This window comes from Daldinia childiae (genome assembly GCF_008694065.1).
Source record: "Daldinia childiae strain JS-1345 chromosome Unknown Scaffold5, whole genome shotgun sequence".
Lineage (NCBI taxonomy): Eukaryota > Fungi > Ascomycota > Sordariomycetes > Xylariales > Hypoxylaceae > Daldinia > Daldinia childiae.
This window is the reverse complement of record NW_022984646.1, coordinates 534445-560201: the sequence shown is the minus strand read 5'-3', so window position 1 is coordinate 560201 and position 25757 is coordinate 534445. Positions and strand designations below refer to the sequence as shown.

The 25757-nt window shown below is 45.5% G+C and overlaps 3 protein-coding genes across 3 annotated transcripts; all 3 read right to left on the bottom strand.

Moving 5' to 3' along the window:
• Window positions 1-1162: 1162 nt before the first annotated feature.
• Window positions 1163-7372, bottom strand: GL218_05305 (uncharacterized protein; the record flags this gene model as incomplete). Its single annotated transcript, XM_033581956.1, has 6 exons — window positions 1163-1189; window positions 1248-1823; window positions 1946-2815; window positions 2895-3029; window positions 6612-7105; window positions 7168-7372. 6 exons carry the CDS (start codon window positions 7370-7372, stop codon window positions 1163-1165), a joined length of 2307 nt encoding a protein of 768 aa, XP_033434681.1.
• Window positions 7373-8559: 1187 nt separating this feature from the next.
• GL218_05304 (uncharacterized protein) lies at window positions 8560-9531 on the bottom strand (the record flags this gene model as incomplete). Its single annotated transcript, XM_033581955.1, has 3 exons — window positions 8560-8614; window positions 8778-9301; window positions 9361-9531. The coding sequence occupies 3 exons, from the start codon at window positions 9529-9531 to the stop codon at window positions 8560-8562; spliced, it is 750 nt and encodes a 249-aa protein (XP_033434680.1).
• A 9673-nt stretch (window positions 9532-19204) lies between these two features.
• Window positions 19205-25552, bottom strand: GL218_05303 (Lovastatin diketide synthase LovF; the record flags this gene model as incomplete). The annotated part of the gene is made up of 7 exons (XM_033581954.1): window positions 19205-20149; window positions 20201-21397; window positions 21475-24063; window positions 24113-24225; window positions 24279-24495; window positions 24563-24983; window positions 25038-25552. 7 exons carry the CDS (start codon window positions 25550-25552, stop codon window positions 19205-19207), a joined length of 5997 nt encoding a protein of 1998 aa, XP_033434687.1.
• Window positions 25553-25757: the final 205 nt, after the last annotated feature.

Genomic DNA, 25757 nt, shown 5'->3' with positions numbered 1-25757 from the left:
AGGGAAAAAGAGAGGAAAGAAATAAATAAAACAGGCAAGGGACAACTTAAGGAGTATATAAGCAAAATGCAATTCCCCGAGTGATCCAGGGGCCCGATGACTTATATCCATCCCACTCGGATCTGATAAGATTAGATCGTCTTCAGCTCGACCACGCTAATTGGCCGTACCATTTCCTATTGTGGAAATATAGATTTTCGACCGAGTCCGAGATCGGCTCGGAGCTCGGATTCGGGGGCTACGGAATGGAGGTTTCGGCGCCGACGCGTAATGTGAGTCGTGATAATTAAGGGTAGGGCGAGACACCGTGGCTTATGGTAATCTCGGTTCTTACTAAAGCACGTACGGTAAGACACGTGTACCCATTCCTTTTCCGTTTCCTTCGTGGTTGGCGTCGTAAACTTTGATCAATAGTAAGTTACCTGTTAATGTATCATTGGACATCAGGAATAGAAAAACTCCGTGTCCTTGACAAGGGCTCATAAGCCTTACGTTATAGACTCTACTGGCTCGATACTGTCTAGGATAGGAGGTGTTGCACTGTGCAAGCAACTTATAAATGCTTTTTCTAAACAATATTTAGTACATATCAACTTTTAAATAAAAATTGATTTATTTAAGATGTCATTTGATTGCAACATTTATCAATTGTATGGTGGATCGCCTAGAATCTAGTTGTAATAACTTACTAGTTGCATGGATGCTAAAAGCTAACCGTCATCTTGCGAGTCAATCCAGATGTGATCTGATACCAGTCTATTTAACTTAAAGGAGATAGAACATACGCAACTATCTCCCGGTCTTGCGGCGTTGTCTATTTGTGCTGTACTCGTGGGGGCTGATGACACAAGCACAGCAATCGCTGTAGCGACTGTAGTATGCAACAGCGAAAAGACCAATATGATGTTATCATAGGTCTTCATGATGCGCTAAAATGATCAATGATTTTTCCCATAGTGGCGATTATACAATCCCTTCTTCCATTAAAGCACTCAAACATTAGGGAGTCTTTGCGTAAGTTCAGTATGTAATACCGTGAGTTATACGTTCATTGGTTTAACAAGTAAATATACTAAGCTATTTGACAAGTATCTCTTCAAGCTTTCCTTCGTAGTCTGGTATGATTTATCTCGATAAACAATCGTCAATCAAATTTGAGCCATTAATGTTCGCAAAAGAAGTAGTGATTCTATTTTAATGTCAGTATTGCATATTCTTTCGTACGGAATAAAGCCTAATAAACGTACCTGACCGATTTCCGCTTCCCACTTCTCATTTGTCCAGCTACGTTCATCCATGAGAACTTCCCGTACCTCCTCAGCTCGCTCCCAGCTCATAGGAAAGCCCTCCACAAAATTTATAATCATGTCGAAAATCTCAACTGGGATTTTCGAAAAGGGAGAGATTTTACGTACTTCGGGTGCCCACCAATCCCGTCGCTGCGGTGGAACGACCCCTGTAGACAGTATACGGAGGTTGGGATCGACGAGAAACATGGCAAGTATTTTCCTGTGGCCCGGCTTGGTCGGGTCTTCTAGTCGAAATGGTTGTACTTGATGCTGAAATACATTAGGGAATGCAAGCAGGCGTCCAGGTCGCGTAAGTACACTTCCGAGCTCCTGGAAAGGCGGCTCGTATTGGTGGTCCACAATCCCCATCCAGCGCATTAGAGGTTCGAACTCTCCCTGAGGTGGTATCGCACGCACTTCCTCGGCATCGACAGCCTGCTTGAATGCGAGCCGGCTTTCGCTAATGTTCTCGACGTCGTAATAATAAAGCGCGGTGGCGACGATTCTCTCATTGATCGCTCCTTCGATATGCCACTTGAATGACAAAAATTAGTACTTAATTAATTCCTTGAAGGAAATGTCTAGATTCGATAAGATGATCCTAGACCCTGGGGAAGTACGAAGAGGGGAGAAAGGAAAATATGAATGCTACATACGCTGCCGCCATCATACTCGGGATTCTCAGGGGTCAAGTGAATATTCGCAAGCTTGAATATAACTTGAAGACCAGAAGGGAAATCCCTTTTCAGATCTGGCTTACCTGAGGGGTCTCTTTCGCGAGGAGTGTAATCTTCAGGTTCGGGCCATCTAAGAACTCTATGCTCTTCGTACCACTCCTGAAACCCTTCGGACTCTGTATCATATCTGTCAACTTCATCTTCTGGCTCATGTTCGAGATCCAGTACCCATTGATCGGGAACTTTCACGTTTTCGGGCAAGTAGTAGTCCCCCCAACCTTCGGTCTCGCAGATGACGTTGATGCGTTGTTTTAGTGTTGACCTACGGAACAAGCACTCTTCCCATAGGGGAACGGCCGCAGAAATGAACTTTTCGAAAACTTCGTATAAGTCCTTGTGATCCACGGGATGCAAGTTGTTAATATAGCTTGCAATTCTAGGACCTGCTTCTGTCCATACAATGTCGCTAGGAAGCCATTGGTTGCTCCCCCAAAGCGCAGGCTCCTTAGTTTTCTTTTGCTCACACGATATCGTAGTTTCACCTTCGCCAATGATTGAAGCACAGTCTTCAAGTGGAACTTTACCATAGGGTAAAACACGTGTGGTGCCGTAGACAAGTGGGAATAGAGATGGATGTAAGAGGTCGAGGACTTTTCCGTCAGATCTAGGATGCCAGTCTTTGTCTTTGTCAGGCACATCTTCCAAGGATTTAACACCGAGCCTAAGAGCATCTACTAGCGAAGATGTGACAATTGTGTCAGACTTGGCAACAACTAACTCGGCGTCTAGCACATTGACGATGCCGGTCTTTTTCACCTGCTTCGCCTTATCGCGGAGTTCCTTGATACACTAAGTTATGTTAGCCTGCGCCTTCGTCTTTGATGTATCTGATAGTGATTAGGATGCCTAAGCTATGGGAAGAACATACGTTTTCAAACATCTTGTCGGATAAAAAGACATCCCCGTCGAAATTTTGATGCGACACCATCTTTGCTTCCTCTTTCCATTTGGCAACAATTGTCTCATCGAAAACCTTTTCTTCCCAATTCGGTTTATCCGAAATCTGGTCGATGAAACCCATCACTAGTTTTCATCTTGTTACTAACAGCTTTCATTTTGTGAATTAAAGGAGCGGAGATGGGTAGCCTAGCACGAATGAACCATTTCAACTAGTCCTAAATAGAAAAGGAACTAAATGCAACTTACTGCGAATTTCACGCAACGTAAGGCCGGCGCTGTCAAAGGACCTTAAACCCCAAAGGGCATGAAGGAAGCATGTCATCGACTTGTCGTAGTCCGGTTGATAGTCAATAGGCAAACCGAAGCCAGGAAGGTTAAGCCTCTCAGATAAATTCAGGGGAGGCATATTGAAGTGAGTACCCAATTTAAGGTAAAAATAACACAGGTTGAATACAATAGTATGGAATACTTCAAGTTTAATACATATGATAATAAAATTGACAAGAGTAAATTTTTGAAGCGATACTGTTTTATACTACTCGTCGAGTTAAGTGTTATGTTCCTCCTTATTAGGCATCCGGCCGCTGCCTACGAGTGTTGGTGTTATCCCTGAATAAATTTGTGGGGAGTGAGCAAAGTTGCCAGAAACTATAGACGTTTGGAACGACGCCTGCGCCGTTCCTACATAACTAGAGTCCTAATTCTTCGGTGCTACACCGACGGGCCTTGGCGCTTAGCCGTCTGATGCTCCTCCGTCTTAGCTCCGGTGCTCTAGAATCAACCTTGACTAGCTCATTAATAGACACTCATTTAGTCATATGACAAGATTTATGAGAGTATTTAAGAAACTACGTTTATTTACAACTTTTATATCTCGTAAATTCTAACACTAGCCTCGTTTATATATCTCCTAGGTACCTACCTGCCCACCTACCTAGCTGGATGCCTCAGTGTGACAAGAACTATTGGGCCTGGAACTAAGTGTACGGAATCATCTAATAATTCTCCTTGATCTCAAGGGTCTTTGCAGTCTAAGTATCTCCCAAAGCCGTCCTGGAATCTACTGTCTTCTTATATACATTCTCACGGCATTCGGCATTGCCATTCTCATGCACGTTGGTACTTCTGCATCTTTTCGCATGACCAACAGGTCTTGGCGGCGTTTATCCGCGACACTCGGCCCCCGTTATGAAATACAACAATTCAATATATATTTTCTTTTCAGTTCATAGAAAACAGAATCGAAAGACTTCACTCGTCAGAATCTTACGTGTGACATTCGAATGAACTGGTATAGCTAAAAGTAGTTTCGATGCCTTCGATACTCTTAGAACTGTCATATGAGTTCCCCTAAAAATCGTTAACCAACTCCAACCACACGGACGCAAGTATATATCTCTCGAGGGAAGGCGACAGGATGTTGCACACGCGTATTTGTACCCAAATCTTCTAAGCATAGCGCTTATTATCGGAGAGAAGGTTGCGAATATCTTCATCCAAGAGCTGAGCCTTGGCTAACAGTAATGTACCATGCATCATGGTATATAGGTCTTCAGCGATTATCGGCGTGTGAAACTGAATGTAAATTGAATGTGGTATGATCTAACGATTTATTAGATACTGCTGCGTCTAAACTCGTTATAATTCTTTCCTAGCCTTCAGTCCCCAATCCCTGTTTTGACGCATAATATTCATGATAACATTGTCCTTAACCCAAGCTGGCAATAAATCTGCTGTTAATTGTTGTATCGCGTGTGACCAATATCCAATGACTATGCCGTGGCCATTGCCGGCATGCGCCAAAGCAGCCTTAGCAAACGTTTCCGTACTTGGAGAAAAGAGAGACGGCCGTTCCTTGTACCTCGCGACGCCCGTAACTCTTCCCGTCCGGATGCCCAAGATCTCGACGTCATTCGCTCTACCTTCCATCGCCATCTCTAAACGCAGAGAGCCGGTCAGGGTCATAAGAAATTGCTTGCTAGCACTATAAGTAGCATTAAGTGGCAAGCCTTGATCAGACATAGAACCAATGTTGACGAGAAGCGACGGTGCGTTCTGAATTAAGTTGGGGAGAAGCGTGCGGGTTAGGTGTAGCGGAAATAGGGCGGTTGAGGCTGACATTTTCAATGGTTCTATCTTCGGCGTTATCCTTCAGCGGCACGAAGTTCGGACCAGCTGGATTTCCTCCGACGTTGTTTATGAGAATAGTGAGGTTCAGACCATCAAGCATTTGCTTGATCGCTGTAAAGTCTAGTGCTGCTAACCCGTCTAGTTCTTCATTCTCAGAAGCCCGGAGGCAATTTACGCATGCCACGGCGTTCGCATCCGCTATCAGAGTCTTAAATGACCTTTGGGGAAATGCGCTCTGAAGCTCGGATGATACCCTAGAGAGCTTTTCATGATTCCGTCCATGTAGTACTACGTTGAACCCATTGGCAGCTAACTCCCGAGCCAAAGCGAGGCCTATGCCATCAGATGCGCCTGTTACTAGTGCCCAGGGTTGCTCCCCCTCCCGAGATGGATGGGCATATCTAGACAATTTAGAGGAGCGGGTGTAAATTCTAATTGTAGAAAAAGTTTTAGCAATCACGGTAGAAATAGTAAGTAAGCCAATAGCACTAAGTAGAGTCGAATAAGTGAAGGTTCGTGAGATATCAGCCATTTTTTATCACGCTGAGTTAAGTTCCCTGACTTTAAAAGGGGATGAAGAAATAGATCATGCTCATTGATAATAGGTACGGATTACCTAAGTTATAATAGCTGGTATCGTTAAAAAATATAGTGGTGAGCCACCGGGGTTTAGCGTACGGGCCACTGTCCAAATTTTAGCTTCTAAACAGCTATTAAGATCGAATATGAAGACTTATTCAGCAGCTTGTCTATAGCTAACAGGTACACAATTAATCAGCCAACACCCAATCTCCAGCTCTAATCAATTTCATTTTTCCTTCTCCGTGTAACGTATCCTTTTTCAAGAGTTAGTTCGTTTAACGTTCTATCTTGAGCATGCATCCCTTACTTGGAAGAAACGGTAAGGGAAACTGATGGCTAACATTTCCTAGTTAATGCCTTATAAAAGATTAGATGATGGAAATAGTATTGCAGGTCCAGGCCGTCAAGGCTCACCTCTTAGTGAGCCTTGCTAAAGACCTACACAACTACCTAGAAAGCGAAAAGAGCATATTCATTTAATTAAGGATCTCATATAGGCCAAATAGCTAAGTTAAAGTGATATTTAAGGTGAATTTTAAGAACAGGATAATTATTATGTAAAGAGGCAGTTATATTGGCATGACTAACACTACATATTGTACAATAGAGCCACCATATCCACAGTAAATATTGGTATCAAAAGTATGTGGTAGGTATAAGTAGAAAGAAGAAGTAATTAAGTATGAAGGGTATATAATATATCAACCAATAAATATGCCGAAGTATAAGTGCGTCATCCCCTTTTCATTTTTTCGTAATCGCCCGCATTCGCTCCCATTAATCAGAAAATCAAGAATTGTTTCAGGTTTCGTTTCGCTTTCGCTTTCGTTTCGTTCATTTGCTTTTTATCGTAGTTCATCGTTAAGCTTCATGGCTTTGAGTCGATTGGAGCCTGTGTTTTTTGTTGTGGTAGGATCATTTAATCAAGTTCGGGATAGTCCAATATGATTTACCACCATCGTCTCCGACGTACCGGAGCGCCATAGCCTTCGGGAACATCCTTGGCGCCGAAACGGCCATCTCGGCGTCTGTGCATCCTGGCGCTGCAACATGTAAAGAAGACTATGAACGTAGCGAGGAAGCTGCAGATGGCAGAAACGAGGATAGTCCAAGACGCGGCACCCCATTCGGCCTGGCTACCGTTACCCGAGCTGTTGACCTCGGACCGGATAATACTAAACGATACAAAGTCGCAAACAAGCGCGACAAGAGTGACAATGAAGGTGAGCAGCGAGAATAGCGATGCGAGTAGACTACCGACGACCCCAGCACCGAGTGCTAAAAGGAATGAGATGAATGCCAGTCCCGTCGCGATCGGGTGCAAGATCATAACGCGCGTCAAGGCTTTAGACGTGTCTGCAGCATAATCTGAGAAGTCCACATTCTGCACATTGTTCTGAACGATAGTGGCTGGGTCATAGCCGACATGAGACCGGCTGCAGAAGTCTTGGCCGGAACTAGATAGCACTCACTGTTAGCAGCGGCAATACATCATAGGGTTGCTAGAAGTTGAGTAGAAATTGACTTACCTGTAGTGTCCTTCACGCAATAGCCGAAGGTGCCAAAGGTTACAGCTGGGTGACGGTCTGGTGATGTATTACGGTCATCGAGGTTGACTCTCAACATCGAAATGCTGTTCACTACAGGAGCTGAGATATCGGTAATAATCAGCAGCACCGTAGCCGCTAACAGCAGAAACGAGCCGATGTGATGGAAGAACCCTGTCTGCCGCATTTTGACTGAAAACTGCTAAGCTTACGCACTTGTTTAAGAAGCGGTATAACTAAGTGAAGTATATAGTAGATTTGAATTTGCCGATATAGATATAAGGGACTTATAACTTAGAATCACGGCCAAATAGAGAAAGACGATATTGGAAAATGAAGCGCACAGAGCTGGAACAACCGTAAGTTATATGTAAAATGATTTGGGCAAACAATCAGGTTCATGTTATTCAAGTAATACCCCGGCATCGTTCACATCCCAGTCTCCTTAATAGGTAATCGATAATGTTCAAGCTAGGTATGAGTCGTGGCGATCTGATGCCTGGTCACACTCCACGAGAACTGGCTTTCACTGATACCTGACGTCGCGACGTCATGTGGGAAACTGGTGATCCCCATAATCAATCGGAACCAGCAACGGATAATCGGCAAAGTGTGCAAACGAAGAGTAAAGCCCTTTTTGGGCTGTGCTCTCTTCCGAGGTGTGGCCTATTAAAACAGCCATACATGCAGAGCTGGAAACAATACCATCCAAGCTGTGACGTCGTGGCTTTGCAAGTCGCAAGGTAGTGCCTAGGTTAGGTAAAAGCTGGGGAAGGTATTCGTAGAATTGTATGTAGGATTCTTAGTGGGGTACGGCCATGGTTCTAGACTGTCTAAGTGTCTGACCTCTGTGCCTTGTTTTGACTTAAAATGATGACGGCAGCCTGCAGCCAAGATGTATCAACGGCCCCGGCCGAGCCAAAGCCAACGACACGTCATTAACTGCAGTTGGTATATGTCGTACAGATATACATACAACTGGATGATTCCAGCAAATTTAAACCGAAGTTAGAATTCGATAGTGAGGTCGAGACAGGCCTCACGATACAGGTAGTTAGGTCGACATTATAGATGTCGTACCGTAGAGTAATAAATAGGCAAGGATCCATTGTTATCCGCATACCAGAACGTAGCGTTAGATTTTAGCACCACCTAGACGCACAATACCAAAGCTTTCGTCTGTATATCGCATATGGCTGAGTATGCGCGTAAGGATCTTTTTCGGCCCGTGAAAATCTCTGACGACTACTTTGCAGTTGTCCAAGCTCAACCGGATTCAAGATGTCTAAGGTAGGAAGCCTTTACTGTCTATAGTATACGCTTCTTGCAAGTTATGTCTCACCTGACTTTATCTTCATTGGCAAGTAGTTTCTCTTAGTCTAAGGGAACATCGTCGGGTGATTCACCGAGCAAGGAGTCGGGATTTGTTCTAAGGTTGGAATTAGTTAACAAGTTACCCCACTTCCTAGACGGATTGTCGACGTTAGAAGGTGGATCGTGAGCATTCTCATTCGCAAATGCAGCCAGACTTTTCATGATATCCGGTACTCCCTTCGCATTCCGCCGTGCTCTAATACGATCCAGGAAAATACCTCTTTTGAAGATAGACGTTTTTTCCCGAGAAGAACAGACGACGCTCTCCTTCGACGCCCTCATCTGCAAAACTGACTGAATCGCGCGATAGCTGATTGGCGGTGTGCCAGTCCCGCAACGCTGGAGCCATGGGACCAGAGGGTATAGACCTATGCAAGGCGGCTGACACAAATGTTTCTCTAGCATTATGGGATGGCCATGGCCCGTGGAGAGGGTTTTTCCTAATTGCCTCCTTATGATTATACGTCTTATTCGCAGCGAACATGTGTAGAGTGAAGACTTTATACGAGACGCCAAGGTCGGATAAGGCCGGTGTTTCTCTTGTTAATAACCTGGAGGGCGCGTACGGATTAACAGGAGTAGTTATACTTCCTCGTATGTCGTATTCAGCCCCCCATGAAGAGGATGGTGATGAGGCGGCGTTCGGATCTTGGTCAATAAGGACACGCATGAAGGGGGAATCGTTAACGAGGGCAGTGGCAGTGCCTGGCTTGTTGGTGACGATGACGAATGAAGAATTGTCCTAATTATCAAATTGTAGTTAGAATATATGCGACTTTATGTAGAAGATATAGCGCCTACTTCGAGCTTCTTGAATGTCTCGACAGTTTCATGGGTAAGTTTTTGGACGGCGCGCAGAATACCGCGACGCTCCAAAAAGCTGACTGGGGCTGGGACACATTTGAGATAAATTGTCCGGGAGCTCAAAGACGTCTGTAAAAGATCCGCAAATGCCGAGGTCTTGCTTGACATGTTGGCCTGCTGACAATTTTGCAGTAAGGATATTAATGTGGATATCCTCATTGATGTAATTGATCTAATTGATAAGAGCTCTCTAGCGATTCGATTTTGGTGAATTTCATAGAGTCCAATGATTATCGATAAGCTTAAGCTGACAGGTGGCTGCCAACTGGCTCGTATCTTGATTACGCGATTATGATCAATAATAGTGTTAAATCTAATTGGCTAGCTCACAGACTTCCCGTTGCTGCACCTGCTTTTGGTTTCTAATATCGGACCGGCCGAAATCATCTACATTTCCGGTATTACCGCCCGGCCGAATGTGGGGCAAAATGACCCGAACCGCGGTTTCTTCGGGGTGTCTTGTTATGTTGCAAAATCTACTTACTCTAAATATTATAGGTTTAACATATGAAGATAGCTAATTATAGTATACTTTGCCAGTAGCTTACGCGTACCCATATTGAGCTTTGTCTCAAATAGGACTCTTCCGAAGAATCTAAGAGAGATATCGGTGTACGTATGGGACATGAATCGGCCACACATGACTACCAATACATTACTACATTACCAGTAGAACTTTCAATTCCAGCCCCTATTTCAATTATTTTCGCATGTGGATACTTGTGAGTTAAATGGCCCTTAGCTTCGCAGAGTCCGAGGCCGTTATCATATATCTGGTCAAGCACTGTGCCCTGTCTCAAGACATGCAGTAGCATAATACCACGGATGACGGAAAGTGCTGAAAGATACGGTATATGAGCTGTATATAGCATATTGACTTACGTAGTATCTCAACTATATGAGTGAAGAGGGAGGTCCTTTTTATATACATTCTACGCTAAGACACTACATACTATACTCGAAAGTAGTCCCTTGACTACCTACATATTTCAACATCTTGATAGAATGTATCCAAATGTCTTCCTAAATGCGCTTGTCTAAGTCTATCACCATTTCAATGTCTCCAAATGTTTCTGCTATTTCCGATAAATTATCACACATCAAGAACAAGTTCAGTTATTAAGAATGGCGTAGCATAAATAACTTGGATCCTAATTGGTGAATACGTACACGTAGTTATTAAACTTACTGGCGGAACTGTAGTATTCTCTTTCCTATTGTGGATTGTTATGATTTGATACTTCAACGTCATAGGTGGAGGATATATGCATTGAAACATATGTGCGCAGCTTATTCGATAGACATTGCTACGTAGCAAGAGCGATGGAGCAGTGGCGTCAATTTTAATATATGGCAATTACTTATTATGCGGCCTACGTACGGTGTTCCTCATTAATTAAACGTTTTCGTAAATCGTTGGCGCTGGGGATGATCTGTAATTATTCGAGGCCCGAAATTTATTTTCTTCGAGTGACGCCATCGCAGGCAAGTTTCTACTTCCTAACTACAAGACAGCGGGAATATAAGCTTGTGGTTGCACATATAGCATCTGCTATTAACTTCAGATTCATATGACTTAATATTCGGCTTTCTCCGACCACTGAACTTATTTCGCCGTCTTTACAAAATTCCACCATGTCATCTGACCAGAGGCCATTTAGCGAGCGTTTGAGACTTGATAGCAACACACAACAACTTTTTAATCGGTTTTCAAATTATAATACTGAGACAGGTGAGTATGGCTGCGATAGACTTAACCGCCAACGACAACGCCTTGGTTTAGACGGAGATTGCACTACCAGCCCTGGGAACACCCATCCAGAGCACTTTGTGTGGAGTAGGATACGGTTAATGCTCAGAGAACCGTTACTCGAATTTTGGGGCTGCTTCATCATGGTATTGATGGGAGATTCCGTCCTTGCCCAAACCTACCTTAGCAATCAGGAGTATGGGAGTTGGATTAATATTTGTTTCGGGTATGTCACCCGCCGCTAGGAATACGGTTTCATGAATATGGCCTCCAGCAGTCTAGCTGATATTGTACAGTTGGGCGTGTGGCGCAGCTTTTGGTATATACATTGCAGGTATAGTCACGCAACCCCCGAGCCAGATTAATCGACTTCAGTGATCTTGTCCCAGATTATATAGCTGCTTACCTGAAGTCCAGGTGACTCCGGTGCATATTTGAACCCTGCAGTGACACTTACCAATTGTCTTTTCCGAGGACTACCGTTAAGACGCTTTCCGACATATGCTGCTGCTCAGTTACTCGGAATGTTCTGTGCTACGGGCGTAGTATATGCCAATTACATATCCGCATTTGATAACTATGAGGGAAGAGGGATACGCACCATCCCACCGAGTAAAACATCAAGTGCCAAAATATTCTGCACATTTCCCGCATCGTTTGTGCCCAAGGCGAGCCAATTCTTTTCCGAGTATATTGCCAACTTTGTCGTTATGTTCTGTATATTCGCAATGAGAGACGAGAATGGGGCTCATCTGGTAAGAATTTGCTTCTTCGATTCTTGTATTTATGTCTGACTTTGGCTTACTTGATTTCCAGAAAGGGGGTGGATGGTTCGTTTTGGCCTTGTTCCTCTTAAATATAGTAATGATAAGTAGCTTCGGTTGGGAGACTGGGTTAGACTCTTTCCAACTTTGTTACTTCACTTTAGCTTATTATAATCAGGTCACCCATCAATCCAGCTCGCGATCTTACGGGGAGAATCTGGTTAACCATCCTCGGCTATGATGGCGCATGGTCTGCCTTTGACGTATATTCTTGGGTTAGTATCTCTTCACGTACCCTGCATTATTGATAACTAAAACATGACTTAGATTCCCGTTGTTGTACCGTTTTTGCTACTATAAGCGGAGCTATTGCGTATGATATGTTCATATACACTGGAGATAGCCCCATCAACAGTACTGGGTTAGGGCTTAATAAATTATGTTCTAAAATTAGTGGAAAACCAAAGAAGCGACAAGTAGATGAAGAAGAGAATAGGGGGGCCGATAATGAACCTGAGGACAATGACTGGGTAAGATCTACCGAGGAAAGAGGGAGAACTGAAGGAAGCCAAGGAGGGTCGAGGAAACAGTCAATTACGAATAAAGATACAGGCTATGATATGCCGCAGGGCGGCGATCAAAAATCAACGGCCGGGTTTAACGGATCTAATAACGAATTACAAAACAAGACAAGTAGAAATTATAGTTACGCCAACGCTTAAAAAGCTATTGTTAGCGATAGTAATAACCATGGTAGCAGAAAGCAATAATTCGCAAGCGGAGACTCAACTCTAGATGGAATGACTAACGTAGAAAGAGAACAGCGACCTTCCTCATGCTCAAATGAAACTTAAGGTGCATAAACTTTTACTGAGACTGCTGAGCTAGGATGGATTTACTTCCTACTTGACTTGTACTTAGTTATGTTATCATAGTTGATCTCTTTGTTAATACATCTAGCAAGTCTATTTCTCGGTAGGCTACCTTGTATTAAAACTACATTTAGCTTATTCTCAAGCCTAGATGATACCCGGACATCTTGGAAGGATCTATTTAGACACTGGTATGTCAAAGGATTTTTTTTTTTTAAAAAAAAAAAAAAAACACCGTTACATTAGGTACCTGTTTGGCATACATTCACTTCTTTCCATCCGTCTTAATACTAATAACATATCGCCCAGTCAAAGGGTTCTCTAACGAGTACATAGCATATTTATGCAAAGCAAGGCAGTTTTACTAGTCTGCAAGAGCCGGTCCGGATAAGGACCCGGTTGTCACTTAAAAAATCCGAGCATTGTTTAAAAAAACAAGTGCCAAGATGCCCAGCTGTAGATAATACGCCTCTCTGGGCATCTAGTGAAATCCTACCCAAGTTACCATTACATAACCAGGCGGTAAACAGTTAAGCTGCTGTAGGTGCAAAAATCCTAGCGCGTGTAATAAGCAAATAATTGACTGAGAGAGTTACAGAAAATTCTGCAGCATGTAGGATATCGGTCGTTCCGTTAAAAATTTGTGAAACGGCGCAACATTCTTGCTTACTACTGATAATGACGGATGCAATACCGAGAGAGGATTATACTGTTGTATTGGGATATGCTTTACGCCTAGTTAGACGTTTGATATTTGAACAACGATAGGTCTGGATTGACTCCTGCATAGGTAGGTAATTAAAGGCAGTCGTCCCGAACCACTGGCTCGGGAACAAGGGGGTGGATAGGTACTCCGTATAAATGAGTATACATAGGTAATAATTGATGATGGATCTTGAATCTGATGTAAGAATTATCAATCCATAGAATCTAAGCCGCACACTTCGTCCTTCTTATGATGAAATCAATTGACAGGCTATCAGATAAGCTTTGAGACGATCGGTTATGAATTTGAAGAATCGTGAAACAATCAACACATGGGTCTAACGTCTAGGCGCTCGGGCCATTGCGATTAATTAGAGCCAAGACACTGCTAGATCCAGTGAGGAGCTTCATTAAGCAACGTGATGCGCCACTGTCGCACTGCGCTGAAATTCCACATGTGTCGTATGTACTATGTAACGAGTAAGCTGCAGCCACTGCCGCCCGACATATGTGCCTTGAAACAGCGGCTTGCAACTCATTACAGCTCAATACTACGGATGGGTTTCCACGGTTGTGGTGCTGGACCTGATGAGTTTTACCAGTGGGTGGTTGACAGGTTATTATCCATGGCTTTGGGTAATGCATGATGGCGATGCTGGTTGTACTATGTATGGTCGTGACACCTCCTCGGGTCTGATTATGGGTTTCTTAACATACTTTTCACTAATACGTCACTTTTACGAGGCTAGCTTAATCTTACTGCATTTTATGGGCATTTACGTGTTTGAATGGTTGAGAGAAAGGAGCTTATTACACTGGTCATCTATGACCCAGAACGCCGGGACGAATGTTTATTTTAGTGCCAACCGCTGATGGAATAAGTACCTGGTTCAATCAATTTACCCTTGTCTTGTGTATTTGTGACACGTCGTCTCCCACGCTTATATGCATGTTGGTGTAAGGGAGCAATGGTCCGTGGCGTTGGGGATAGGAGAATAACATAACCTAAAATGGTGGGGAATGTTTGTTACCAGTCATCAAAGATATTTGGATCTTTCACTTCACTATTGAATTGATATCATAGGTATGTATTTACCTTTTGAGTTTTATTGCATTAGTTTAATTTATTAGATGGGTGGTATGACACTTTTTAACTTTGTTATGCCAACATGACGGATGACCTCCGTCTTGCTTTTATCTTTAGTTATCTTCCATTGGAAAGTAACTAAGGTAAGAGTTATAGGTTTAAGCTGGAGGCAATAATCTCCTTATGTAACTTGAACTGGGTAGTTAAAGTAAAGAACTATCTCTCATTAGATCAATTACTCGGATGATAAAAATATTATTGTTGTGCGAAGTACTGATTGATTGACCAAATCATTCTCTTATACTTTTCATATTATACCTCAAAAGACATATCGTAAGATGGTTGAGGGGTTTTATTGTTGGTTATTAGTTAAGCGCGGTTTGCACGAGCCTTAATAAAATACATACTTCTTAACTTAATGTATGCAAATGCAGATGTTATTCCTCGTGATCAGTTCGGAGAGCTCAATCCGTCAAGTTGTGAGTGACACCATTTATATTACCTCCACCACAAGCTGCAGCTAGACATAGTTGGAATCTCATGACATAGGTGTCATCTTTTTTAATGCATCTTTGAATGATGGAGGCTGCAAATTAGTTGATAGCTTAAAATAAAACAGTAGGAAAATGGAAATTGGTACGTGTGATATTCGGCATAATACTCCCTCTTATACAGTGTATCGCCGTTTAAAATCCTCCTGATCGAAATATGAGGCTTCATAGTTATCGCCGATCGGAGACTGGGACAAAAGCTCGGATTTTGTCTAGATCCACACGGCAGTTCTTCCATTTCGCCCAGCTTGCCCAGCTCGTCCCTCCCTTTTCTATGCCCCGCCTTCGTTCCAGCAGGGCGGGAAAAGCGCCACATCAGATGTTTTTGTATAATTTAATTGGTCTAGAGTTATGTCTAGAATATTAATGCCCCAAGAACTGGATACTCTCTCCGCTATGCTATCTGTACAATGGTTCGCCCATCTTGCGATCTGTAGTCGCAGGCATGCCATTACCCGAGTACAACGTGCTTTTGCATTTCTCGTATAGGCAACTTTACCGACCTCCAGGTCTCACCTTGTCCCAAGGATCCATTTTGCCCGCATGGCGGGCTGCCTAATGTGTACTAGGCTGATTTACTCATACAGACCAAGTGGGATTAAGCAAGTTACGCTGTCCCAGCTATCTTTACTGTCCCGACTTAGGCTTGGTTTCGGTCGACTGTCCCAATTGAAGATATACGATACGGCTTGTTAGTGCGTCTTTAATAAGCCCGATTATCCAGGTACTTGGACACTAGGCCCGGTCGAGGGGTTCTTAAGGTCACTCGATATGAGGAAGGGTTGCACGTGTATCAATCAAACTGCAATGATCCAACGCAGATCACCAGCCAGACCGGAACCACATGTACGATGCCGAGTACAGTACGTATGATAGGCAGTACCTATGTACCCGAAATCCCAAGGGTGTGGTTCATTTTCATACCGGCTTAAGCTGTTGGACGCCCCCGGCCTTCGCCACCGCTTCGCTGCTACCTACCTCATACATACCTAATTTATGTATGGATTTCGATTCTGCATTCTTTTTGTATCTGGGCACCACCGACGCCATGTTCGTCATATCCAGTCTCTCGGAACAAAATCTATAGTTTTGTTTTGATTAATTATCCACGAATGTATTTACTCCACGAGTATTAGTCCTATACTATGCTCTATGTCTAATTCATACATACTATCGGATAAAAAGGAAAAAAAAGGATCCTAGGCATCTAGGTAGGCATTCGGCCACGAGCTAGACACGCAAACACGCCGTGGCGTTTACCTTAGGTCTTACATTAGCGCGTGAACCGGCTTCTTGGTAAATCAAGCTTCGTCGATCGGTTGAGTCGTGCTTTGGTATCATTTACTAAATCCCAGCGACCCTTTCGCTGGAAATCGGGTCCTACGTTCCTTCATCTCTATCCGCTTTTTTACTCTCCAGATGTTTCGCCCGTCGAAATATGTCCGGGTCTTTCGCTGCCAACCAGAAGATGGACTCCGACATCCCACTAGATGACGATGACCCGTCGCCGTCTCCGAAAAGTAAATTATACCAAAATTCCTCGCCTACGATGTCAACGTCGGGAGCTAGTCCAGCTCGTTCAGACGGCGATCGGATAGAATGTCTTGTTCGAGGGATGAGCGAACAAACGCTGATGCGAGAATCGCTAATTGCATCGGCAATGGAGTCGCGAGGCTGCCAGGCCAATTCTAACTTACCAATAAACCCAGAACCAATGCAAATGGAAATACAAACGCCGCCACATATATCTGAGCCTTCAAACGAGTTTAGTTATAGCTATCTTACCGAACCTCCAAGCGATCAATACGTAACACAATTAGGACCGCCTCAGAATTACGAGATAATGACAAATCCACCTGGCGATCCTATTATGGATGTGAACTTTACTTCTAGTATCGTTGCGCAAGATGAACAGAAACAGCCCGATATGAGCCTTCAGAGTCGCTTTCCGAACCTTCGTAGGCTAGACTTAATGGCGAATATGATTGAGAACGAAGAACAATGCAACGTACATATATCGAGACCAGTTACTTTAGTTCCAACACCTCGACTTCCTTCTTTGGTCGACCCTGCGCCGTCTGCCGGCCCCGCCAGTCGCAGGGGTTTGCGCATACCATACGATAACAATACGGTACTAGAGGTCGACGAGAGAATTAGCACGCAGCCTGACGAACAGGCTCCCAGTGAGATCCTAGGTCTAAGAGATGCTAGCGGTCCGGAAGGCATTAGAAAACTTGGGCATCTTAAATACAGGACATCATTAGAAACGGCTATGCGGTGTAAGAATATGAGAAAGAGCGCACCGAGGATGCGGAGGAGGCCCAAGACACAACCGAAGGAGATACAACAGAACGACTCCACAATAAATGCGGCATCAACGACTCCGACGAGCTCAACGGCGACATGATTTCAACTCATTCTATTTTCATGATTTTTGGTTTATTTTGATCCTATTACATATACCCCAAGGCAGGAGGCAGGCGTTATTAGCAATTGGGTCACGGCGACAATAGGGAATTGCATCGCATCAGTCCATTAGTTTGTGGAAAGGTTGGGCCCGGTATACAGGAGCGTCATTAGCATTAAAATTGGCGTTTAGGGTATGCGGTTGTAGGCTGTTCAAAGGCTGCGTGAGTTTATCGCAACTACATGAACTGTTTACCCATGATTTAATTACAGGACGGGGCTTGGAAGTAAGACGGTTTGGAATACCGTTGTATATTTACACACGATGTTGTTTTACACGTATATATGGCATGACGATAGTGTGTTTGCGGTTTACATTAGGTACCTAACACTTACGAGTTGATCTCAACTTAGGTTGAGGTAAGGGCCTCTTTAACAGAACCGACCTTATATTAAACTCAACATTGATATTAATTGATATTAATTGGGCGAGTTACTACACGTAAACCCGTGTCGATATGATTTGTATAATAAGTACCTACTCTTGTCAAATTTGAATTCTACTCATCTCAGGTATGTTTGCGGCGTAGCACAGTGCGTACCACCCTACATACCGACGTATATAAGATGTAAGTACGGATGTCCCTTTCAAAAGTTTTTACCATAGGAAGACTCCTCTCCCCCCCCCCCCCCCGGTAAGCATTGACCAAGCTTGGCAACAGCTGCTCACCTATTTAACATATGTAGGTACCTACCTATCTTATTTTACTCTATTATTTCAATAAGATATAATGCTCTTAAATTAAGATTCAAAATTCTTTAAAAATGAAAATTATAAATATGAAAGAATTCTCTTCAATATTGGAGTTTTTCGGTTTATTTTGAAATTATATTTGGCTGTAAAACCTAGTAGTAAACCTAAGGGATAATAATGTATACATCTTTAAATCACCGACAGTTGCTGGCCAAGTATCAGACAGCTGGCGACAATCTTGATAGGGGTTCCCTATGGTAAAAACTTTTGAAAGGGACATCCGTACAGCTTAAGTAAATGCAATGATATTTCTTTTGTCAAATCCTGACATACATATATCACGCACCTCTTGTACAAGTCAGTATGTCTAAAACACCAAATCAAATAATATACAATCTTAACTTAAAGGGGCACATTCTACTATAATTAAATGAAGTCAAGTTACACTTAAAGATTCTTCTTTATAACCGCGAGACTGGTATTTCTCAGCATATCATTGAGAGTTATAAATAAAGTCAAACAAATATTTATAAAAGATTCGTAATATTTATACAGCTAGACAATCCTAAACAACCCTATACACGCTCATAAGAAATATATATCGTAATACTTTCGTACATTCCTTTCATAAAACATCCCAATAACTGACATATATATACCCTTGACGCCACAATTCTCCACCCGATTGGTTCCCTTAACCTTCCAATAATCGCTGCTTCAGGCCCTGGGCCGCAAGCTTACCAAAGTTCTCCAGTGCACCCAGAGACATAATTTCCAACACGCTAATGGTCGTGCCGAACATTTGGGTCCAGAGACGTCGCAGCTCAACAGCCATGACGAGTCAAGTCCGACGTCGACTAGACTGACGGAGACGTCAACTTCTTCAATGGGCTTAAGCATGAATGAGTAGACGCGCTTGCCAATTTCCAGCAGCAAGGAATTCGGCGCTCTCGGGCTTGTCGAGCTCGCTGGGGTTGGCGGTGACGCTGGCGAGGAACTCGCGGAAACCATCGCCTTCGCCTGAGCCACTGTCGGCGTTGTCTTCCTTGGGGATGTTGTGGTAAAGACCCATGCGGCGGTCCTTCTTCCAAGCCACGTGGTTGCCAGAGTCTTCCAAGTGAGTATCGGAGTGAAGACCCATGATAATGGGTGAGGGGCCACGGTGCAGGATGCCGAGGTGAATGTACTCGAGGACTTCACGCTCAGTAAGGAACTGAAGACCGTTGGAGCGGAGGTTGCGACGAGCCTTGTCGTTGCCAACGACGACACCAATGTCGTCAATAGGGCTGACAGCGATGGCAGATGCGGCAAGACCCTGTCCGTTTCGGTACTGGGTGAAAGCCTCCAAGAAAGTGTTGGCGGCGTTGTAGTTAGCCTGACCGGGGACGTTGATTGTAGCGACGATAGAACTGGTGACAACGAAGAAGTCTAGCGATGCATCCTTCAGAGCGTTGTGGAGGTTCCAGGCACCATCGACCTTGGGCGAGAGACCCTCAGTCCACTCTTGGTGTGTCATCTCAGGGAAAAGAGCGTCCCGAAGAACCATGGCCAAGTGAATAACACCCTTGACAGGCTTAGGAGATTGCGCAACAGCAGACTTGACAAGCTCGAAGTCTTGGATAGGTCCAGCAACTGGAGTGAGGACACATCCTTGGCTCTTCAGCTCAGCAATGAATGCCTTGTCCTCGGCGGAGCGACCGGCGGACCTGGAGATCGCGGTGATGTAACGAGCACCGCGCTCAGCCATCCATGAGGAAATAGCCTTTCCAAGACCACCGAGACCACCGGTGATAATGTAAGAAGCTTCAGGGTCGAAGCTCAATTCGCCAGAAGCGCCCTGTTGGATGATTAGTTGCCTGTTCCGGTGTTGAGCATGATTTAGACTTACATTTTGCGCCTTGCTTGATACCTCAGAAGAGATAGAGAAAGGTAGGTATCGGCCAACGTTGATTGTGCCGTTCTCGACCAAGAACTCCCTGTCGGGGAGCAGAGGCTGGGAGAGGTCCTCTTCAACAACCTTGCCGAAGACATTAGCGACGTAGCTAGCCAAGTCAGACTCAGCCGGGTCGACCTCCAAAGTGGTCAGAGACAAGTCGAGTTCCGCACGAATGGATCGGAGGAGACCAATTGATAGACCGGACTTGGGGTTCTTGGTGTTCTTCTGCGCAGGAGGGAGTAGCCAGAGCAACTTTCGTGACGAGATCGATTCGGCATTCTTGAGTAGATTCTTGAAGATGGTCCAGTTCTCGGAAGAGATGTCCTCGAAGAATGGCCTCTCAAGGTCAAGAGCGAAGATAACGTTGTGCTCGTTGGCGACGTCTTCCGAAAGACCCTTCTTGACAACATCAATGCCATACTTGGACAATCCATCAGCCAGCTCGGAGGTTAGCTTGCTCTCACTGTTCTCAGTTACTAAGACGACAGGAGCGGTCTTCTCGCTGGAAGCAGTCTTGGGTTGTGTGATAATGGTAGACCAGTATCGGAATGGTAGTGGTGCGTCGTAGACAACATTGTCTGCGCCAGTGAATCCAGCAGACTTGAGGTCTTCGTCCCAACGGGCGTTGGATACGAAGGGCTCCCACTCACGGCCATCAGCCTCGCCAGACCACCACGATGAGAAGGTTCCGAAGATGAAGTTGGGCGAGCTTCCAATGGTTGCAGGCTCAGAGAGCAAAAGTCGGCCATCCGGCTTCAGCACCGCGTTGAGGTTCTTCAAGGTCTCCTTGAGGAAAGGAGTTGCGTGGACAACATAGGGTGCTAGGATAAGATCGTATGAGTGAGCCTCAAGACCCTGTGCGAGAGGGTCCTTGCTAACATCAAAGACCTTGTACTCTAGGTTGGGCGCATTGGCGAAACGCTCACGAGCCTGAGGGAAGAAACCAGGCGAAACGTCGCTGTATGTGTACACAGAGAAGGGAGGGAGTTTGCCATCCTGGACGACCTGGGACAAGATGGTTTCAGTAGTACCACCTGCTCCGGCACCAATCTCGAGGATTTTAAGAGCGGGTCGAGAGTTCGACAAAGCGCTGACGTATCCGGCATAGTCGAAGTTGATGGCAGTGTAAACATTGGAGAGGATGTCATTCTCCATCAGGAGTTGTGCGGCATCCACGGAACCAGTGTATAGTCCTTCAATGTGTCACGGATTTGTCCGATCGCGACGGCATAAGCAGCCCTCGAGGGGATCTTGCTCAGTTGAGCATACTTGTCAGCAATCAGGCTAGCCCTCTCGCTGCTAGACAGGGAAAGGAAGTTGGAAATATCTCCAAGAACTGGCGACTTGCCGCTGGCGGCAGCGTCAGCCTTAAGAGAGATCCACTTTCCGTACTTCTCGAAGTGGCCGTTGGTGGCTGTCTTGCCCTTGATACGCTCAGCGGAATCCAGGATAGACAAGAGAGTATATTCTTCCAAAAGGCGGGTGGAAGCCTCATCAGATGGGGGCTTCACGAGAGTAGAGGCTTCATCCCTGAAGTCGAAGTCAGGGCGCCATTCAAGGTAGGCACCATCGGTGTGGTGCTTAGGACCAGCATCCTCGTCAGGGAGGAGTGTGAAGCGAAGACCACGGATGCGCAGAAGAGTTTTGCCATCCGCCACACAGTCAACATTCATAGCTGAGCCGTCGGCCGTGCTCTGAGCCACAGCTCGCATCGATGGTGCTCCACGGTAAACCTCTAGCTCTTCAATCTCGGTAGGCACCTTAAGCTCGGTGTAATTACGCGGCAGACCCTTTGATCCAGCAATGATGGAAAGTTGCAAGCAAGCATCCATAGTAGTGGGGTGGAAGAGGAATGGTCCCTTCATGATCTCCTCAGTCGTGTTGACCGATGCAGCTGCAGCGTCGGTGGTTGTAGCGGCAGACAAGTCGCTTAGGAGCTGGAACTTGGGGCCATAGTTGAAGCCAACCTTAGCAAAGGTGTCGAACCATCTGGTCGCATCAGCTGTTCGAGGAAGTTCAGCTAGTTGCTCAGCTGCTGGCGCTTCACTGTCAATAGCCTTAACCAATCCCTCACAGTGGGTAATCCAGGTCGTTCCATTGTGAGATGCGATGATGAACTCAAAGTAGTCAGATCCTGAGATCGGTCGGAGCGAGGTGTAGATCTCCTTTGGTGTCTCACCGAGAACCAACGCTGTGGTGACTCGGGTGTTCTTGATGCCGTATCCTGTCTGGACACCGGTGAATTGCCGAATAGCCTCACCTGCGATGCTCACGTAACCAGCGAAAGGAACAACGGTGTCTTCACGGACCTTGTGGTCAGTGATCCATGGGACGTGGTCAGGAACAAGTATCAATCTCCAAGAAGGGTTAAGCGTGGTGCTTTCAGCAACCTTGCGGCCGAGAAGCTCGTGATGACCATACGGACGAAGACGCCACTCCTTAGATATTCTTGGTTCATACCAGTATGTCTCCTTTAGAGACCAGGGGTACTTGGGAATGCTGGTAACAACCTGGCCAGTTGGGTACAGAGAAGCGAAGTCGACGGTGACGTCTTGCTGGTAAAGCTGTCCCACTGCAGAAAGGAAGGACTGCGTGGAGTTCTTGTTCCTGAGCATGGTCGGGACATACTCGAACTTCGCGTTGCGGCTGGCGCAAATCTCACGGATGGGTCCCTGGAGGGTAGAGTGAGGACCGATTTCGAGGAAAAGAGGGTTCTTGACTTCCTCTGTGATGATCTGGACAGCAGAGTTGAAAAGGACAGGGGATGTCAAGTTGTCGACCCAGTATTGCGGTCCAAATTCTTTGACGTCTGTGATCTTCTTGGCCCTCAGACTAGAGAAGAGAGGAACTTCAAGTGTCTCTCGGTCCTGGGCGAAGTTGGTGAACTCATCGTTCAAGCATGTCTTATACGCGTCCGACAGGGCTACCATGTGGTGGGAGTGGTAAGCCATCTCCACCTTGAGAGCGCGGGCGAAAGCATCGGGCAGAGCAGCCTTGATGTTAAACAAGGCCGTCTGTAGCTGATCAACATCACCTGAGATGGTCGTGCTTGAAGGGCTGTTTTCGCAGGCAACGACGACTCGCTCAGGGAGGAGCTTTCGTGTCTCCTCAGCACCCAAACCGATGGCAGCCATTCCACCAGGAGTAGTGGACCCCTTAGAAACGTGGCCACGGTACCAAGCCGAAGTAACAGCTTCGCGTAGTGTAAGTGCCTCCGCAGCATAAGCAGCAGCAATTTCACCACTGGAGTGGCCCACCACGGCCTGCGGGCGGACACCAAGACGCCTCAACGCATTAACAATACCAATTTGAACAACTGTGGATAGAGGCTGGGCCAGCTCAGCACGACCCAACTGACTCTCACCAGCGGGCTTGCTCAACTCCTCAATAGCCCTCCATGTGGGCTTGCGATCGCCCAGGCTCTGTAGGATGTCATCCATTGCAATAACATCTTCCTTGAATCCGGGGTACGAGTTAATCAAGTCGTAACCCATCTGTGGCCATTGCGCACCCTGTCCGCTGAATACCATGACAACAGTAGGCTTCTTAGCGGGCTTGTTGCTAGGGGGAGCGAAAGTCGCCGCAGCCGCATCAGAGATGACGGAAAATGACCTCCATTTGAAATGCTCCCTGCGTCGAGCAAGGGTATATCCAATATCAGGTAGACGATCGGAGTTGTTTGAAACGTATTGCTTGAGGTTCTCAATTCCAGCCTTCAGAGAATCCTGAGAGTTGGCGGAGACAAGAGCAAGCTCGGCACCGAACCGAGACTTGGTGAAATCCTTGAGGTATTGCTCGGCGGATTCGACGATAACCTAGTTATTTGTGAGTATAAGTGGAGTTATATTAGAGGGGCTAACTTACGTGGGCATTGGTACCACCGATACCAAAGGAGTTGACACTGATTCTGTGTGCCTTCCCTTTAGGCCATGGCATAGGCTTCACGGGAATAGAAATCTTCTTCTCCTCGAAAGGAACTATAAATATGTTAGAGTAAGTCTTTAGAGTTAGCATAGATGGGAAAGCTCACTTCTAGGGTTAGGAACCTCGAACTTGATGTTGGGAGGGATAATCTTGTGCTCCAAGGCCAAAACGGCCTTCATCAAACTCGAGATACCCGCTGAGGCCTCGGAGTGACCAAGGTTAGGCTTGACAGATCCAATGTAGATACCATTGGGCTGGCCAAAGACATTTCCAACAGAGATCGCCTCGACGGGGTCTCCCACTGGAGTTCCGGTTCCGTGACACTAGATAAGGAGACAAGTTAGTCAGATCACTATAAAGTAGATAGCATTAGTAATAGTAGATCCTTACCTCAACCATAGCAGTCTCAGCCGGGTCCAGACCCGCATCGACATATGCTTTTCTCATTAGCGCCTCTTGCGCCACGATACTGGTAGCGAATAGACCAGTGCTTTGGCCATCCTGGTTGACACCAGTGTTCCGGATGACTGCCCTGATTGGGTTGCCGTCTCGGATGGCATCAGATAACGGCTTAATGTAGATAGCATTCACTGCTTCACCACGTCCATACCCATCAGCACGTGCGTCGAAGGTCTTGCACGAACCCTCAGGGGACATAATTCCCTCCTGTGTCATAGAAGCAGTGGTTATGGGTGTCATGTTCAAGTTGGATCCAGACACAATTGCAGCATTGCAGTCACGGTTCTGAACAGATCGAACTGCATTGTGAAGCGCAATCATGGAGGAAGAACATGCTGTCTTGATGACAAAGCTTTATGATATTGTTAGTAACTAGTTGTCTATCATTGGTAAAAGGTTAACTTACGCAGGGCCACGAAGATCATACTCGAAGGCAACCCGATTTGCCAGCATCGGGTCGAGATGACCTGTAAGAACATATCCAGTAGGGTGCATTTCTTCTTTGGATTGTGTCTGTAACCAATCCTCTGAAAATGTACCAACGAAGAAGCCTGTAAGACTACCCCGGTAGTCAGTTACACCAGCACTCTCCAGGCACTCACGGACAACGAGCAGGAGAAGACGTTGTTGCGGGTCAGCCTTCTCTAGTTCGTTCCTGGTCATTGTGAATAGACCAGCGTCAAAGGCAGCTAGGTCATCTTCCAGGAAGTAGGCATGATCTTGATAGACGGTGTTCGTCTTGCCCATATCGCTGTTGAATCCCTTAATGTTGTATCGGGAGATAGGTACCGGGGACCTTTGGTCCTTGCCATGGTACAATACATCCCAATAGTCTTCAGGAGTCTTGACGCCGCCTGGAAGACGCATGGCCATTCCGCAGATGGCCACGGGCTCAATGTAGCGTCCTGTTGGTTGACTCATTGTGTTGGTATTGTCGATTTGAAAGAGAACTCGACAAAGTTGTGTGTTAGAAGTGAATGGAGAAAGTGATTCAAAGCAAGGCCTGAGGTGTATCCGTCCGCTCGTCCTGTTCTATAGGGCGGATTCTGTTGGAAAGTGAATGAAGACAATGATCCAAAATAGAAAACCTGAGTATAACGAGTCCTCTCGACCTTTTTATAATCAA